Genomic DNA, 15,683 nt, shown 5'->3' with positions numbered 1-15,683 from the left:
CACAGGACGCCCACAGCTTCTCCCTGTGGCTCACTTGCCCAGACCCCCAGCCACCCTACGCTGTGAGCCGCGGTTGGCGAGGCGTGAGGGTCCGTCCCAGGGCCAGCCTCTGTGCACCCGGTGACCACGGGGTGGTCTGAGCCAAAGCTCCTCCAGGCCACACTGCTCCTTCTTGGCAGGGGTTGGGGCAGGGCAGTGGGGAGGTGGGGAGCCTGAGCGTCCTCGCTTCTGTATTTCTTTTTTTTTTTTTTAATTTTTTTTTTCAACATTTATTTATTTTTGGGACAGAGAGAGACAGAGCATGAACGGGGGAGGGGCAGAGAGAGAGGGAGACACAGAATCGGAAACAGGCTCCAGGCTCTGAGCCATCAGCCCAGAGCCCGACGCGGGGCTCGAACTCACGGACCGCGAGATCGTGACCTGGCTGAAGTCGGACGCTTAACCGACTGCGCCACCCAGGCGCCCCCTCGCTTCTGTATTTCTACGGAAAGGATCATACACAGTCATGCCCTTTCTCCCTGGGCTGCAAGCGTTCCCTGTGCGGGTCAAATAAGCAGTGAGCCTCCGAGATAGAGTTTCAACCCGGGTGGGAAGAGCGAGAGGGACCTGGTGTGGTCCACCATATCGGAGAGCTGCCTCCCTCCCCTGCCTCTCCCCCTGTATTTTCTGCCCCACATCATCCCCCAGCCCCATCCTAGGAGGAAGCAAGCGGGAGCCAGCATCTCCGGACTTTCCGCCGCTCTCCCCAGCATTGACCTCACGTTGTCCTTAACACAGTGGGGGGAAGCTGCACCAACCGGGGTCCCCCAGGACTCCGGGACAGGAAGCTCTTTCTGGAGGAGCCACATCTTTCTAGAGGAGTCTCAAGGTCTGGCCGTACGAAGCCAGTGAACCACAACATGCTCTCCCAGCTGATGTTTCCAATGAGCCCCGAGTTATCCCGGGTATGGCCTGGGCAGGACGTGGGTTATTGCCTTAGACGAAGATATGTTCAAGACCTGCTCTCCAAGGAGCTAGAGTAGCGGAACTGAGATGTTAGCCCAGGGTCCTGACCCCAGATCTCAGGCTCTCTTCACACTCGCTGGAGGAGAACGCTTAGTACAACCTTAGTACAACCTCACATTTCCAAAGGATGAACCGAGGCCAGAGAGGGAGAGAGACATCTCTAAGGTCACACAGCGAATGAGAGGCAAAGCCTGTTCTCGAGAAGCTAGTCCCCTGTCTGCCGCTGTGGAGTCGGATATGTCCTCCGTCAAGGGGATGAGAAAGGCAGGTTGGTTGAGGTGATCCTTCTCCCTTATAGCATCCCTGATTTGTCCCAACTCACCTCATTTCTCAGTCGCTGCCCCTAGACCACTGCTTGTGGACGCAAAGGTCTTGGAGAGCAGGCAGGTAAGTAACTGAACGGGGCCATCGAGCCCGTCCAGTCTAAGACGAGATAGCACAAAGTGTGCTGATTATGTTGCACGGGGAAGTGCTTTCTCTCCCTAAAAGCTTCAAATCCAGTTTTAAAAAAATATTACTGCTTAAAAGCCTTCCAGTGAGGGGGGCACGTGGGTGGTTCAGTCAGCTCAGTATCAGACTGCAGCTCAGGTCACGATCTCTCAGTTTATGGGTTCGGGCCCCGCGTCGGGCTCTGTGCTGACAGCTCAGAGCCTGGAGCCTGCTTCCGATTCTGTGTCTCTCTTTCTCTCTCTGCCCCTCCCCTGCTCACACTCTGTCTGTCTCTCAAAAATAAACTTTTTAAAAAAATTTAAAAAATCATATTCCAGTGGGGTTTGGGGGAGGGGGGAACACGGAGGGAACAAGGTGGGCCGCGAGTTGGTGAGTGTTGAAGCTGGGTGCTGGGCCTATCAGGTTATTAATACTATTCTGCGTAAATGTGTATAGGTTTTAACTTTGCCACGAGAAACAGGTTTTTGCCAAGAGAAACGCAAAAAACACGTTGGGTCCTCAAGCCACGTTAGATCCACGGGCCACCCGTGAGCAAACTCTAGGCACTCCTGAATATCCTCCTGGCCGTCTGTATGCTTCACCCCAATTCTCTCTGCTGAGCCCAGGATAAGGCAGACGAAGGAGGGAGCGGGGGAGACGCACGGGCTTGTCACGGCATGGGGTTGCTCACCATCAGGGAGCAAAGACTCTGGGATTGGATGGACCCCCATGAAAAATGGATACAAGTCACAACCCTGCCCCATATCCTGTCTAAGCCCTCCTCCCACCCCCCCCCCCACCCCACCCCCCCCCCGCCCATCCTTCCTGTGCCTCATGTGTCTTGCTCGTCTTTCTGGGACTCGACGTACCACCCGCCACAAGCAAGGGAAACGAGCAAGTCTAGGGTCTGCTGCGCTCAGCCTGCAGGAGGGGACATACGCCACCTGGGTGAAAAATAAAAAGGCACACGTGGCCTGGCACGTCCAGGGTTAAGGTGAACCTAGAGTTCTGCTGGCTTCCAGCAACACCTCCCCAGCAGGGCGTGGAAGGCACAAGGTTTAGGGTGGAAAGGGGGTGGGAAAGAAGGAGTGGGTTTCGTTTCCCTCCTCCACGGCTTCGGCTGACCACCAGGCACCGCAATCTCGCTCCTAAACGCGAACATCTTCCCAGTTTATCAAGTGCCCTCACATCCGTGATTTCATTTAATCCTGCCAACCCCGTGAGGTAGGTATTATCTCCACTGCACAGATGAGGAAACTGAGGCTCCACGTGAAACTGAGGGACTTGCCCGCCATAGCACCGCTCGCGAGTGGCAGAGCCCAGGGCTGCTGATCCTAATGTCAGCCTTCCTCCCTCTACCCCCCGATGGGAGGCGAGTGGAGGGAGTTCCTTGTCACTAGGCGCCACGGCTCTCTCTACCGTGATAGAAAAAGTGAACCAGGAGCAAGGGACCGTGACTTTAGGTCTTACGTCAAATCTTCCTTCTGCCCGCCTTTGCTGTGTGACCCCGGGCCGGACTTTGCCGTCTCTGGTCCTCAGAGCATCCCTCCAGCAGCCAAACCGAGGCCATCTTCCTGCCAGCTCACTGTATGGCAAGACCCCACTCCCTTCGCAACCCTCCTAGAGAAGGTGGGAAAGGGCAGGATGACCGCTGCTCGGGAAACACCCCACGCCCCTCACTGGTTTGGGAATTTAACACCGGGGGAGCAACGGGCAGCAGAGGCAGGGCGATTGTTCGGAGGAGGCATGAAACAGGCTGGGGCTGGACCCAGCTATGCAGCTGTGGCCTGTACAGAGGTTGCTTTTCATGCCTGTTTCCTCTGTTCATTTGGCTTGTTTTCCAAACACGGGTCAAACAATCTCCCCCCCAGAAGCAGCAGCAACAGAAGGAAATGTTATTAAAAACGAGTCCGTTAGTGGGCATGGTGTGTGGATGAAGTCTTTGGGAGTTTTGGCTGCCAAATAAAGACTTTATTGTTGTCATTCCTCCTTTCCCAAGCTCCCTCCCTCCCTCCCTCCCTCCCTCTCCTCCCTCCTCCCTCTCCTCCCTCCCTGCAATCTGCCCATCCCTCCCCCTAACCTAACCTCCCCACCCCACTAGGATCTGGTAGAAGCAAAGTCAGGCAAACACAAGCGGGCAGGCACCACCGGGAGATCAGAACTTCTAGCTGGCTCTCTGCTGCCACAGCTCCACCGAAGGGTGGGGGAGGAAGAGGGGGAGCCTTGCCTGGGGAATAAACCCACAGCTCAGAGGAGAGGCAGGTGTGTGCAGGTAAGCCCAGTGGGGAGATGCGGGGGGGAAAGACCCCTTCCTCCAGCAGGGTTCCTCCTGCTCTGTCCAGCTGATGTTACTGATCTGGTCTCTACGTCCTCCTTGCGTCCTTCCTTCCTCCCACCTTTTTGCCTTTCAAATGAGCTCCAGTTAGGCTTCCCCATTTCTTCTGCGCCCTCCTCCACTACCTTCTCTCCCTCATTCCGTGCCTACGTATCTGCCTGATGCAAAAGTCACACCTTCTGGGCGCCGATGTTTGCCGTCGCACAGGGAGTTAGGCTGCACACAGTGTTCCTACACCTCAGGTGTTTCTATGGAAACCCGACTCTAGAACCCATCTCTTTGCACCTTTCGCATACTGTCACGGGCCATCATGGGCGCACACACGTCCCAGGGAGACCGCGCTTTCCCTGCACACTCACGTCAATACACACACAATTTGAAGGTGTCCTGTCCGTCCCCTCTCTGACTGCATCCGACGTGCAGAGCTAAACCACATAGTGACTGGGTGCCAGCACACACACACACACACACACACACACTCAGTCTCTGTCTCTCTCGGTCTCTCTGTCTTGTCTCTCGCCCTCTCACATGCCTCCCCAGCTGTAAGAGCAAAGAGAAAGTGGGTCTCCCACTGAGATAGCAGAGCCAAAAGAAAATCATGTGTCCTGAGTGAGGCCGAGCAGGGAGGAGATGAACCAGGGCAGGCGCTGGAAGGGTTGCTTCGTTCTTTAGAAATTAATTGGGTAGGAGGGAGAAAAAAAAGTGCCTTTCCAACTTGCACAGTGTCTTCCCAGTAGCTCTGAATTTCCCTCTCTGGTCCAAACCACTTGGCTTTTGGAAAGAAAGGGAAGAGAGCAACCCAACTTCTAAGCCTTGGAGGTCCTACTTCCCAGCTCTGGGGACAGTTCATTGATTTTTTCTTCCCCCCTGTGGGCAGCCAGAGAAGATTTCTCTTTAAAGCAATTTCAAAATCATCCCAGGTTGGCGAGGGGTCCTTGTGGCAGAGGGCAAAAAGACGGTAATTCCTCCATCAGTCAGGGAGGGGGAGGCTGAAGTGGATAATTGAATGGGTCTCATTTCCTAGTAGGCTGGACCCCCTCCTCCACAACCCCCCCCCCACCTTATGCCTCTACAAAAGCAGAGAGAGTGCTGTCCCAGGACAGGTAGCGGTGGGCAGATCAGGGTTGCCAAATGTGGTCAATCTTCAAAATTACCTGTGGGGGAGGGGGAGCCTACTAAAAATATAGACCTATGGGATGGAACCCAGGAATCTACTGTTGTTTAATACTCGAGGGGATCCTAATGGTCAGCTAGGGTTTGAGCACCTGAATGAGGGGCCTGAGAGAGACCCATGCCTGGGCAGTGTTAGCTGGGCAGAGGGCTGTGCGGTTTCCTGGACAAGGACCGCCGGTGGAGGACCTCCAGGGTGTCCTGAATGGGCCACCCTCTTCCGAGGAGTGGGAACATGCACCTGGAGGGACAGGGAAGATCTGCTGTGGGCCTCTTCCTTGCAAGCAGCGGCAACCATATCATAGGGAACCTTCCAGAAAGAGAGTTCCCCCCCCCAAAATAGCTCCAAAGAGCTTATGTGTCCTCTCACTTGCTAATCTGCTTGAGCACTGCACTGGGCCCTTCCCCATCCCTTCTAGATCCCCTCTCCTCCTGCCCAACAGCTGTCTGTTCCCATGTGCTCAGAGGATGGGCTGAACACCAAGCTCTGCACTCCCCCTTCACCTCCCCGGTGGGCAGCCCCACTTATGGGGCATGTGAAGGAAGCACATCAAGGCTGGAAGAGGCCAAAAAAAGCCAGGTGCAAGAGGTTGGAAGGGGAAGTCATGGATCACAGGGGGCTCCAGGGCCTGCTGAAGAAGTGAGCCTGTGCCTTACCTGGCCAGCATCCCTTCACCTGCTCTAGAAAGACTTCAGGTGGGGTTAGTGAATTGGAAAGACAAAGTGAACCTTCCCCCGGGCGGCTGGGGAGCTTCTACGGTCTCCAAATAGTTGATTCTAAGGCCCAAGTGTGGTCTCACAGACCCCAAGGGAGGAGGTTGCTGGGTGTCTAAGAGCTGGGGGAAAGCCACCAGCCAGTACCCACCTGGGAGAATCCCTACCTTTGGGTAGAGGGCAGGGTTGCCCTCTGGCCAAGTTAAAGAGACCCCATTGCTTTGAAAAAATGTCAACAACAGCTTAACATTCACTGAGCACTCACTTTAAACACATTTACTTATTTAACCTTCAAAGCAATCTGCTAAGAAGGGGTTAATGTGCCCACGTTACAGATGAGGACACTGAAGGTTGGTGGAGGTGGGAGGTTTGCCCACGGTATCCAGCTGAGCAACCGAAGAGTTGCAGGGTTGAGACCCAGATCTAGATAGAAGTGCTGAAGGCATCAGACAGATTCTTCTAGGCTTTCTTCAGGGGGTGGAGATACCGGGAGAGGGAGGCAGAACGAAGGATACGGGGAGGCGACAGGCTGTCAGAGGAGGACCGCCATCCCGTGCCATTTTGTCCTTAGTCCCTTGGAATGGAAAACTTGCTCTTCTGGACTAGTGGCCTCAGACGAAAAAAACTTCATTCTGTTTACACTTTGCCTTGTGGTAGACGCTGGGGAGACAGATGGTCTCTCCATAATAGTGTTATATTTATTTTTAGTATTTGTTGATCTGTGGTTCATTTTAAAGTCGCTTATCACACTTGTTTCTGACAACAGCTGAGTGAGGAATAGAGGGATAGGGAAGACTTGTTATCCCCATTTTACAGGTAAGGAAACTGAGGCTGAGGACAGGGCCGCGTAACTAAGTAGCAGAAGATGGGCTGAGAATTCACAAAGCTCTCTCCCCAGCGCCCCAGTCAGGCTCCCCTGTATTCTGATTCACCCCCAGCTGCATCTATAGTGTATTGAATTCATCATGCCTCCACAGCCCTTTCCTTACCTGACGACCGCACAAGTCCACACAGCCCTACTTGGAGGCCTTAAAAGGGGTACAGGCAGCCTGAGGCTGTCTCACTCGTCTGTTGACAAATGATCACCTGATTCTCTTGACTTCGTCCTTCTGGGCTTCGGAAAGAGAAAAGGGGAGCAGGATAGCTTTCAAATGTCTGAGTTTAGAACGGAAAGAAGGAAGCGAAGAAAGAGGGTCATCCCAACGGGCACAGCCCTGGGGCAGGGGGCACCCCCATTCTCCACGGCAGGGATGCTGGCTGGGTTAAGCCATGGAGGCTTAGGGGTGACCAGCTAGGCAGGAAATCTGACAAGAAAAAAAAAACTACCAATGAGTACAGTTGACCCTTAGAAAAACTCAAGGTTAGGGGTGCCAGTCTCTCCCCCACCGCTGCACAGTTGAAAATCGGCATGTAACTTTTGATTCCCCCAAAACTTAACTACTGGTAGCCTACTGGTGACCAGGAGCTTCACCGATAACATCAACCAACAGTGGATAAACACATGCTTTGTATGCTGTATGTATTATATGCTGCATTCTGACGATGAAGTAAGCTAGAGAAAAGACCATGTTATTTTAAAACATCAGAAGGAAGAGAAAATACATTTACAGGGCTGTGCATATATACATTGAAAAACATCTGCGCATCAGCACACCCGCGCAATCCAAACCCGTGTTGCTCAAGGGTCGACCGTAGCGTGGAGTAAACCTTCTTCTGTCAGGCCAACCTGACTTCCAGGCCGACCCCAATCCCACACTCTCCACGCAAAGCCAACTACCCTTAAACTTGCTCTTACTGACTTGGCAAACCCACGCGAACCTCAACCCAGCCCTGCCCTGCGTCTCAACATTAGTCCTGGGTTTCAAGCCTTAAATGAATGAATTCAGGAGCTAGGTAGGGATGCGGGCTATCTCACTTTAAAAATCAGAGCTTCCCTAGAGAACCTGCTCTTTTATAAACAAACAGATGAATATGTGAAACCCCTGCCACTTGTAGAGATTTTAATGTTCTACGACATGCCTGCGTGTGTGTGATTTCATTTCATCCCCACACACGTGAGGAGCTTGGCGCCTGGGGAGGAGGGTCCGAGCCAGGAGTCAAGCCCAGATCTCCAATACTTGGAACGGAAATTCCAAATGAGAACTCTCGTAGGAAATGTTCTTAACTGGAGACAGTGAATGTTGGGCTGGGCTTTGCCCCCGTGAAGCAGCAGGTCTCTGAGAGCCCGTGCCCAGAACAGCGGGAGGTTAGTGCTTGTAGCTGGTTAACAGGCGCCCATTGACTAAGCAGTGAACACAGCCCAGCAGAACGCTGCGAAACGCCCAGAACGCTGGGGCGGTGTGCTTGCAAAAGCATACGAAATTTAAAAATCACGCACACTTATGACCCACCCTAAGGGAGTTTTTGATTGGACAGAAGGCTCTGGAAGGCAGGAACATAAGAAAGTGTGACTTCGGGCTTTGTTGGGGGTTGGGGGGGCGGGTTATGACTCCCTTGGAGTCTAGGGACCTCCACCCTGCCACACAGATTCTGCTTAGGGGGATGTAAGACATCGCTGTGTATTGCCGGGGCAATGGCTGAGCTGTCGGGACCTCCCCCTCTGGACAGTTAGGCTCCAACAGGAAGAGGCGTTGCCTAAAGAGAAAAGCCTTAGAAATGAGCTCTGTTTTCTCAAGAAAGAAGCATGGGCGCGCGCGCACACACACACACACACACACACACACACACACACAGAGTGGTTGAGCCGTGGGGCTAAGAGAAGGGTTGCTGAACAGATCCATCCAGTGTTTCTCCACAGAACAGGCACAGAGAACTTTTCCTCTAAAACCTCCTAATGGCTCTGAGAAGAGCGATCTTTGCTGGAAGCTCTGGACCAGCTTTATTTGCATGACTCGGGGCCCAGTACCTGGTAGACGCTTTGGGTGACAACGGCAAGGAGGGGAAATAGGGAGCCCCACGCAGCCAGTGCTGGGAAGCCTTTTGCTTATTTCCAGCTTCCAGGTAATTGGAAAATAAAGACGTGTCAAAACAAAAAGGGTCACGAAATTGGGGGCTTTAAAAAATGTTTGTTTTTAGCATACAGACCCTTGAACCACCCCCTCGAAATGCATATGACTGTGCTATTTTCAAGAAAAGCACAGGGCTAGTAAACTGTTAATTCATAAATCATCAGTCAATAAGGGGTACGGGCCCCGGCAGCAAGACTCAAGTTCAGTTTACAATGAACGTCTTCTCTTTCCAGTCCTTTGGGGACTGTTGGAGCCTCAGCTGGAGCTAACGTCAAGAATCTAACTGTGGGGTTCTTTGTGGTAGGAGGCCCGGGGAAATGGCCCCCGTGGACCCCCTTGGAGGAGCCTGCCTGGGGAGAGACCCCTCTGGACGGAGGTGGAGGGCAACAGAGGCTGCAGGGCAATCTCTTGCCTCCTTCCTGCTCATCTGTCTTCCCTCCCTCCCTCATTCCCTTCCTGTCCTCCTTCCTTCCCCCTCCCTTTACCCTTTACCCCCCTCCCATTCTCAGTGTACTATGTAAGGACACGCACGCACGCACATGGCATGTGGACCATACACATAGGTGTATGGTGCAGAGAGGGGAGCGTGTGTGTGTGTGCGTGTGCGTGTGTGCATGAGAGAGAGAGCAGACTAGGTGTCCTGTGTGTGTGTGTGTGTGTGTGTGTGAAAGGTGAAGGGAGACACCCTCCGCCCCTCAGGGTTGAGCTCTGCGCTCTCTCCCTCTCTCCTATTTCTTGTCACCCTCGGTGCCTCCTGAGCACCTGGCCCAGGACGAAGCAGCTGGTGCCAGGCTTCTATCATCTTCCTTTGAGCAAAGCCAGCAAGAAGCATGCAAGGGAGGAGTCTAAGCTGATGTGGGCTCAGAGGAAAGACAGCACGAGGCCTGGAACAGATGCAGGGATCCCAGGGTCCAGATGCAGCTGGGGACACTCTGCGGCCCGCTCTAGCTCAGAGGACCCCAGCAAGCCTGTCCCCCGTGCCCCAGACCCCAGAAGGGGAGGGACAGACCACTGCGTTGTGAGGAATCAGCAAGGAGGGCCTGGGGAAGCAGTGTGGGAACCGGGACCCTGGCTGCAGACCAGAGGGGAGTGTCCTACGGCTGATGGCCCTGTGGAGGGGAGGGAACAGGAAACCCCTCCCTGCCCCCTTCCCAGCCAGGGGAGGGGAGGAAGCCCGTGGGAGCTGCCACTTTCTGTCTGCAGCCCGGGTCTATTGCTTTTTCTCCAGCTTAAGTCAACGCAAACCACGTGACTCCCTCTGAAGGGTCATCAGAGCCACTGGGAGCACAACCCCCAAATATCCTTCAGTGACCTACTCCGCTATGTCACAGAGGCTAGCGGGAAGTTCTTCTTCATATCCTGTCTCAAAACCACCAACTCCAGTGGATATGGGGGCAGCAGTATCATGTCCGAAGAAATGAAAGTGATTTCCCCACAGCTTTTGATCCCTTCCCTGTTTATTTTCATAGGAGCCTCCACATCTGGGGAGAAATTCTTGGTATGCCTCCTGCTGGCAAAGGCCAGCGCTGAGCACAGGGGTAAGGAGTGAGCAGGGGCAGATGCAAGATACAAGCGTGTCTACAGCACTTCCCTTCCTTTCCAGGACCTCCACGAGCCCTGCTCTGGAAGGCAGGAGACCTGGGTCTTTGTCCTGGGCTTGCTGTTAAACAGCCTCCTGCCCGGGGCGTCTGGGTGGCGCAGTCGGTTAAGCGTCCGACTTCAGCCAGGTCACGATCTCGCGGTCCGCGAGTTCGAGCCCCGCATTGGGCTCTGGGCTGACGGCTCAGAGCCTGGAGCCTGTTTCCAGTTCTGTGTCTCCCTCTCTCTCCGCCCCTCGCCCGTTCATGCTCTGTCTCTCTCTGTCCCAAAAATAAATAAACGTTGAAAAAAAAAGTTTTTTTTAAACAGCCTCCTGCCCTTGCTTGGCAAGCCGCTTCTTCCCTCCAGTGCTTAATTTTTGTAAACAGTGGAGTCTGGGCTTGATTGGTGGATTTCAAACCATTTTTAGCAACGCAACTCTTCTTTCAAATATGCGCTTTGGCCAGTCCTCTACACATAACAGATTTGAAAACAAAGGGACTGCTCGGGTTGGCACGGGGGCGGGTGAGGCGGGGTGCCTCAGATCCGCCCACTCGGTCTCCCTCCCTTGGGGGTGCTCCACAGAAATAGAGGCACAGTTTGAACACCACTGGATTACAGGATCTCTAAGGACCCTTGCAGATGGAACACTTAGGACTCTATGTTTCCTAACATCCCTCTTACAGGAACAAGGATGATTTTCTCCTGCTGCAGGTAGGGAGACCGAGTGCTAGAGAGGTTAGGGTTAGGGTTAAGGTTAGGGGTTAGGGGTAGGTTAGGGTTAAGGTCTTCTCCAGCAAGCCCCAGAGCTCCCGATTCACAGCCAACGTGCTTTCTGTAAGGATGGCTCACCCTTGCCAGAGCAGGCTTAACATACTGAGCAGCTAGGCCTCTGGGCCAGGGGTCTGGACCCTCAAGCCCTTGTTATTTTCCCATCTGCTGGATACGGGCAAATGAAGAGTGCTTCTACAGGTCCCTCCCACAGCCCCCCTGGCACCCATCCTGGCCAACTCTAGCCACCAACACAGGGCCCCTGACTATGGAGGCCCAGATGGCTAATGATCTCGTGTGTCTCCTCCCTTCAGGTACATCACCTGGATCATGAGGTCATCCCTCTGCTGGATCCTCCCACTTCTCCTCATCTTGGCCTCAGTGGCCCAAGGCCAGCTGACAAGACGCCCCAGACCTAGGCCCAGGCCCAGGCCCAGACCCAGGCCCACACCCGGCTTTGTTCAGCCCCATGAGCCATCAGAGCCTACAGACCTGCCCCCTCCCCTCCCACCAGGCCCTCCATCCATCTTCCCTGACTGCCCCCGGGAATGCTACTGCCCCTCTGACTTCCCTTCTGCCCTCTACTGTGACAGCCGCAACCTTCGAAAGGTCCCCGTCATCCCGCCCCGCATCCATTACCTCTATCTCCAGAACAACTTCATAACTGAGCTCCCAGTGGAGTCCTTCCAGAACGCCACGGGCCTGAGGTGGATCAACCTGGATAACAACCGAATTCGCAAGATAGACCAGAAGGTACTGGAGAAACTACCCAGTCTGGTTTTCCTCTACATGGAGAAGAACCAGCTCGAAGAGGTGCCATCAGCCCTGCCCCGGAACCTGGAGCAGCTGAGGCTGAGCCAGAACCAGATCTCCAGAATCCCACCCGGCGTCTTCAGCAAGCTAGAGAGCCTGCTGCTCCTGGATCTCCAACACAACAAGCTGAGTGATGGCGTCTTCAAGCCCGACACCTTCCAGGGCCTCAAGAATCTCATGCAACTCAACCTGGCCCACAACATCCTGAGAAAGATGCCACCCAAGGTCCCCGCGGCCATCCACCAGCTCTACCTGGACAGCAACAGGATCGAGACCATCCCTAATGGATACTTCAAGGGCTTCCCCAACCTCGCCTTCATTCGCCTTAACTACAACAGGCTGTCAGACAGAGGGCTGCCCAAGAACTCCTTCAACATCTCCAATCTGCTCGTGCTCCACCTGTCCCACAACAAGATCAGCAGCGTGCCCGCCATCAGCAACAATCTGGAGCACCTGTACCTCAACAACAACAGCATAGAGAGTGAGTGGGGGTGGGGCAGGGCCGCGGCCACGGCCACTGCCAGGGAAGGGGAGGTTCTTATTGCCTCAACCCTTTCTTGGGAGCACTGGGGGGAGGAGGTGGAGCCAAAAAGCACCCGACTTGGCACTGGACTTCAAATCTTGACCGTGTCACTTACTATCTGTATGACCTTGAAGAGAGAGGTCAGCTCTACAGAAGTTTTCTCATCTGTAAAGTGAGAATGGGAATAGTACCTTCTGTCACAAAGTCGATATGAGGATTTGGTAGGTTAACATCACGTGCCTAGAGTACCACGCTTGGAGGGTAACAGCTTGTCTTCCTCTGTCCCTTCTCGTTAGCCCCAGCTCCTCTGCCCTCCGGATCTACAGGTGGTAGGGTTGACACGGGACAGAGTCATGGACATTCTCATGAAAGCGGAACGGTGACATTCAAATGCCTGCCCTGAAATGTCCTGGGCCTGTCTGCCGCAGAAGCTGTGATAGCAAGACTGAAACGAGGTTTAGAAGAATCTCTTGAAGATGTACACAGACTGGCAGCCGCATACTCAGGATAGGCAGCTGGCAAAAAAAAAAAAAAAAAAAAAAAGTCGCAGCCAGAGAAACATGTCAGTGTGAAGGCTCTTTCTGAATCTATCTGGAAGGCTGGACTATTTAGTCATATAAGATAGTACATTTCAGGCAGAATTTGCCTCAGCTGCACTTCTAGGATCCTGGGCTTTGGATAAAAATCACAGCCCAGAAGAAGAGGCTGGAAGTCCCAGTTTTGCTTCGATCAAAAATGTCAGGTCTGAGTAGAGCCATCAACAGAAAGCTTTAAGAACAAGGGAGAATCCCATCTGGTCCTTGAATAAAACCAGGCTACATCCATACCAGGAACGCAGCAGCTATAGGATGAAGGGGACCGAGGGAAAAGGGACGTAGCCCCGAAATCATATCAGCAATCCTTAGTTTCCGAGCCCAAGAATGAGAGGGAGATCGTTGAATTTCGACAATCTTGAAACAAATGAATGGGAGACCAGTCTCATTCACTCATCTGGAATAATTACAGAAAGTGGGGGAGGGCTTTCTTTTTTAAGTTTATTTATTTTGAGAGAGAAAGAGAGTGAACATAAGTGGGGGAGAGGCAGAGCGAGGGGGAGAGAGAGAATCCCAGGCAGGCTCATGAACCATGAGGTCACGGCCTGAGCCGAAGTCTGCCGCTCACCCGACTGAGCCACCCAGGTACCGCTAGGGGAGGGCTTTTTCAAAGGTTGCAAAAAAACAAATTCAGGAAAGGGGGAAACTCTAATTTTATCCTGCAGGTTGTAAGCTGATGGCATGCATTACCCCCAGAAAGCTAGATGGGTTGGGAAAACAGGCAGAAAGAATACTTCAATAAAGGGCTCACAGGTTTCTATCGGGTTATGGAAGAGCAGGTGGCTAGCAGATAACCAGCCTTTTGAGGCTGAAGTCTGAAAAATCACACCCCCTCCACAGGTACCCCTTACCCCCAGCCTGTCTCCCGTGTCGCTGACAGACAGAATGGGTGGAGTGAGCCCTGGGTCAGTGTGATAACCACGTTCTCAACAATGATCTTAATGCTGCCACCTGCCCCGTCCTTTCCAGTGTGCAAAATGCCTTCACCGGCATTCTCTCATCGGAGGTGAGGGGCAGGTACCACTGTCCCCATTTCGCAGATTTTTTAAATTTTGTTTAACGTTTATTTATTTTTTGAGACAGAGAGAGACAGAGCATGAACAGGGGAGGGGCAGAGAGAGAGGGAGACACAGAATCTGAAACAGGCTCCAGGCTCTGAGCTGTCAGCACAGAGCCCGACGCGGGGCTTGAACTCACGGACCGTGAGATCATGACCTGGGCTGAAGTCGGATGCATAACCTACCAAGCCACCCAGGCGCCCCCCCCCCATTTTGCAGATTTGAACGAAATGTCAGGGTGGTAAGGTGACAGGCCAAAGTCACAGCGGTCATAGGAAGAAAACCCACCTCTGTCGGGGCTCTTTCTGCTACTCTGATGAGGAATTGAGAGGAAGAAGGAAACCAACATCAGCAACAATGATGCTGACCCCACAGATGATGATGAAAGAGGCAACGTTTAGGGAGAGTAAGAAATTCATTTGGAAGGTGACATATCTGATGTCATCTGAGCAGAGGTGGAATCTCGTTTTCCATTGGAAAGCCGACCACAGCGTGGCCACTGCTTACCCGCCCAGCTTATCGCCCTGGCACATCTCATCGTGCTATTTACTACTCCCGGATGTCGGATGTCGCCGTGAGCTTTGCGGCCTCTGCAACTCTATCAGAATAGGTCACTCTATCAGAACACCATCCCCCAGGTCTCCACCTGCTGTGGTCCCACCCACGTGTGAAGGTCCAGCTCGCAGTTTACTTCTTCCAGGACTCTGCAGAGTGAATTTCCACTAACAGTGGTTGATCGCTTCTGACTTAGTTCGTTCTGCAAATGAATAGAGTAAACCCATGCACCCAAGGTCACGGCTCCCCAAGGTCAGCCAATCCCAGAGAAGAGAACTCAAATTCTTTTTTATTTATTTTATTTTATTCTTTTTATTTTTGAGAGTGGGGGGAGGGGGTGGAGAGGGAGGGGCGGGGAGAGATGGACAGATCTGAAGCAGACTCCCCACGCTGACAGCGGCCAGCCCGGGTTCTTATCCTCAGCCGTCCTTCCCCTCTTCCTTGCTCGTGTTTGCCTCCAGCCCCGTGTGTCCCAACCCCCCACCCACCTCGCTGGCTGACTTCTCCCTTCTTCCTCCACAGAGATCAATGGGACCCAGATTTGCCCCAACAATCTAGTCGCCTTCCATGACTTCTCCTCGGATCTGGAGAACGTGCCACACCTGCGCTACCTGAGGCTGGACGGGAACCACCTGAAGCCGCCCATCCCATTGGACCTCATGATGTGCTTCCGCCTGCTGCAATCCGTGGTCATTTAGGCCTTACGCTGCCCCTGGGTCTCCTCTGAGCGCACTTGAATGCTAGTGGCCCACGTGCCGGTGCCCACCATTCGTTTTCTCTTTGTTTCTTGCTCCCAGCTTTGCCTTTCTTGTCCCACCTTCCTGAGGCAGGGCCTAGCCAACACACGCCGCTGCACCCGCGGCTTCTAGAGCAAGACGTCTAAGGGCTAGATGGGGTTCACCCCGCTCACAGACACCCACAGCACACCCAAACCTCTAGCCCCAGGAGCTAAAGACTTCACATCCTCTTCTGTCCTCCTCCTCCCTGTCAGTGCTGGGTAAGTCCGGGCCATGGACTGACGTCGGAACTTGGTCCTGGCCAAAGCAAGCCGAAGACGGTCAGGAGGAACCCAGAGGTGAGGTTCGGCAAGTCCTGCTGGAGACGCCGCCATGATGGACAGCTCCGGCCCCA

At 53.6% G+C, this 15,683-nt stretch overlaps 1 protein-coding gene across 2 annotated transcripts; it reads left to right on the top strand.

The window, feature by feature from the left end:
* The first annotated feature begins 3,540 nt into the window (after positions 1–3,540).
* PRELP (proline and arginine rich end leucine rich repeat protein) lies at positions 3,541–15,320 on the top strand. Of its 2 annotated transcripts, none has more exons than XM_086694692.1 (3): positions 3,541–3,696; positions 11,325–12,304; positions 15,075–15,320. In XM_086694692.1, the coding sequence occupies exons 2-3, from the start codon at positions 11,341–11,343 to the stop codon at positions 15,248–15,250; spliced, it is 1,140 nt and encodes a 379-aa protein (XP_086550818.1). In that variant the 5' UTR covers positions 3,541–3,696; positions 11,325–11,340; the 3' UTR covers positions 15,251–15,320. The 2 variants fall into 2 exon arrangements, with proteins under 2 accessions (XP_086550818.1, XP_025776959.1); XM_025921174.2 differs by having other exon boundaries at positions 3,542–3,706.
* The last annotated feature ends 363 nt before the right edge of the window (positions 15,321–15,683 follow it).

The sequence above is a fragment of the Puma concolor genome, chromosome E4 (assembly GCF_028749965.1).
Source record: "Puma concolor isolate L17-30 chromosome E4, mPumCon1.1.hap2, whole genome shotgun sequence".
Taxonomy (NCBI): domain Eukaryota; kingdom Metazoa; phylum Chordata; class Mammalia; order Carnivora; family Felidae; genus Puma; species Puma concolor.
This window is presented reverse-complemented; position numbering and strand designations above follow the sequence as displayed.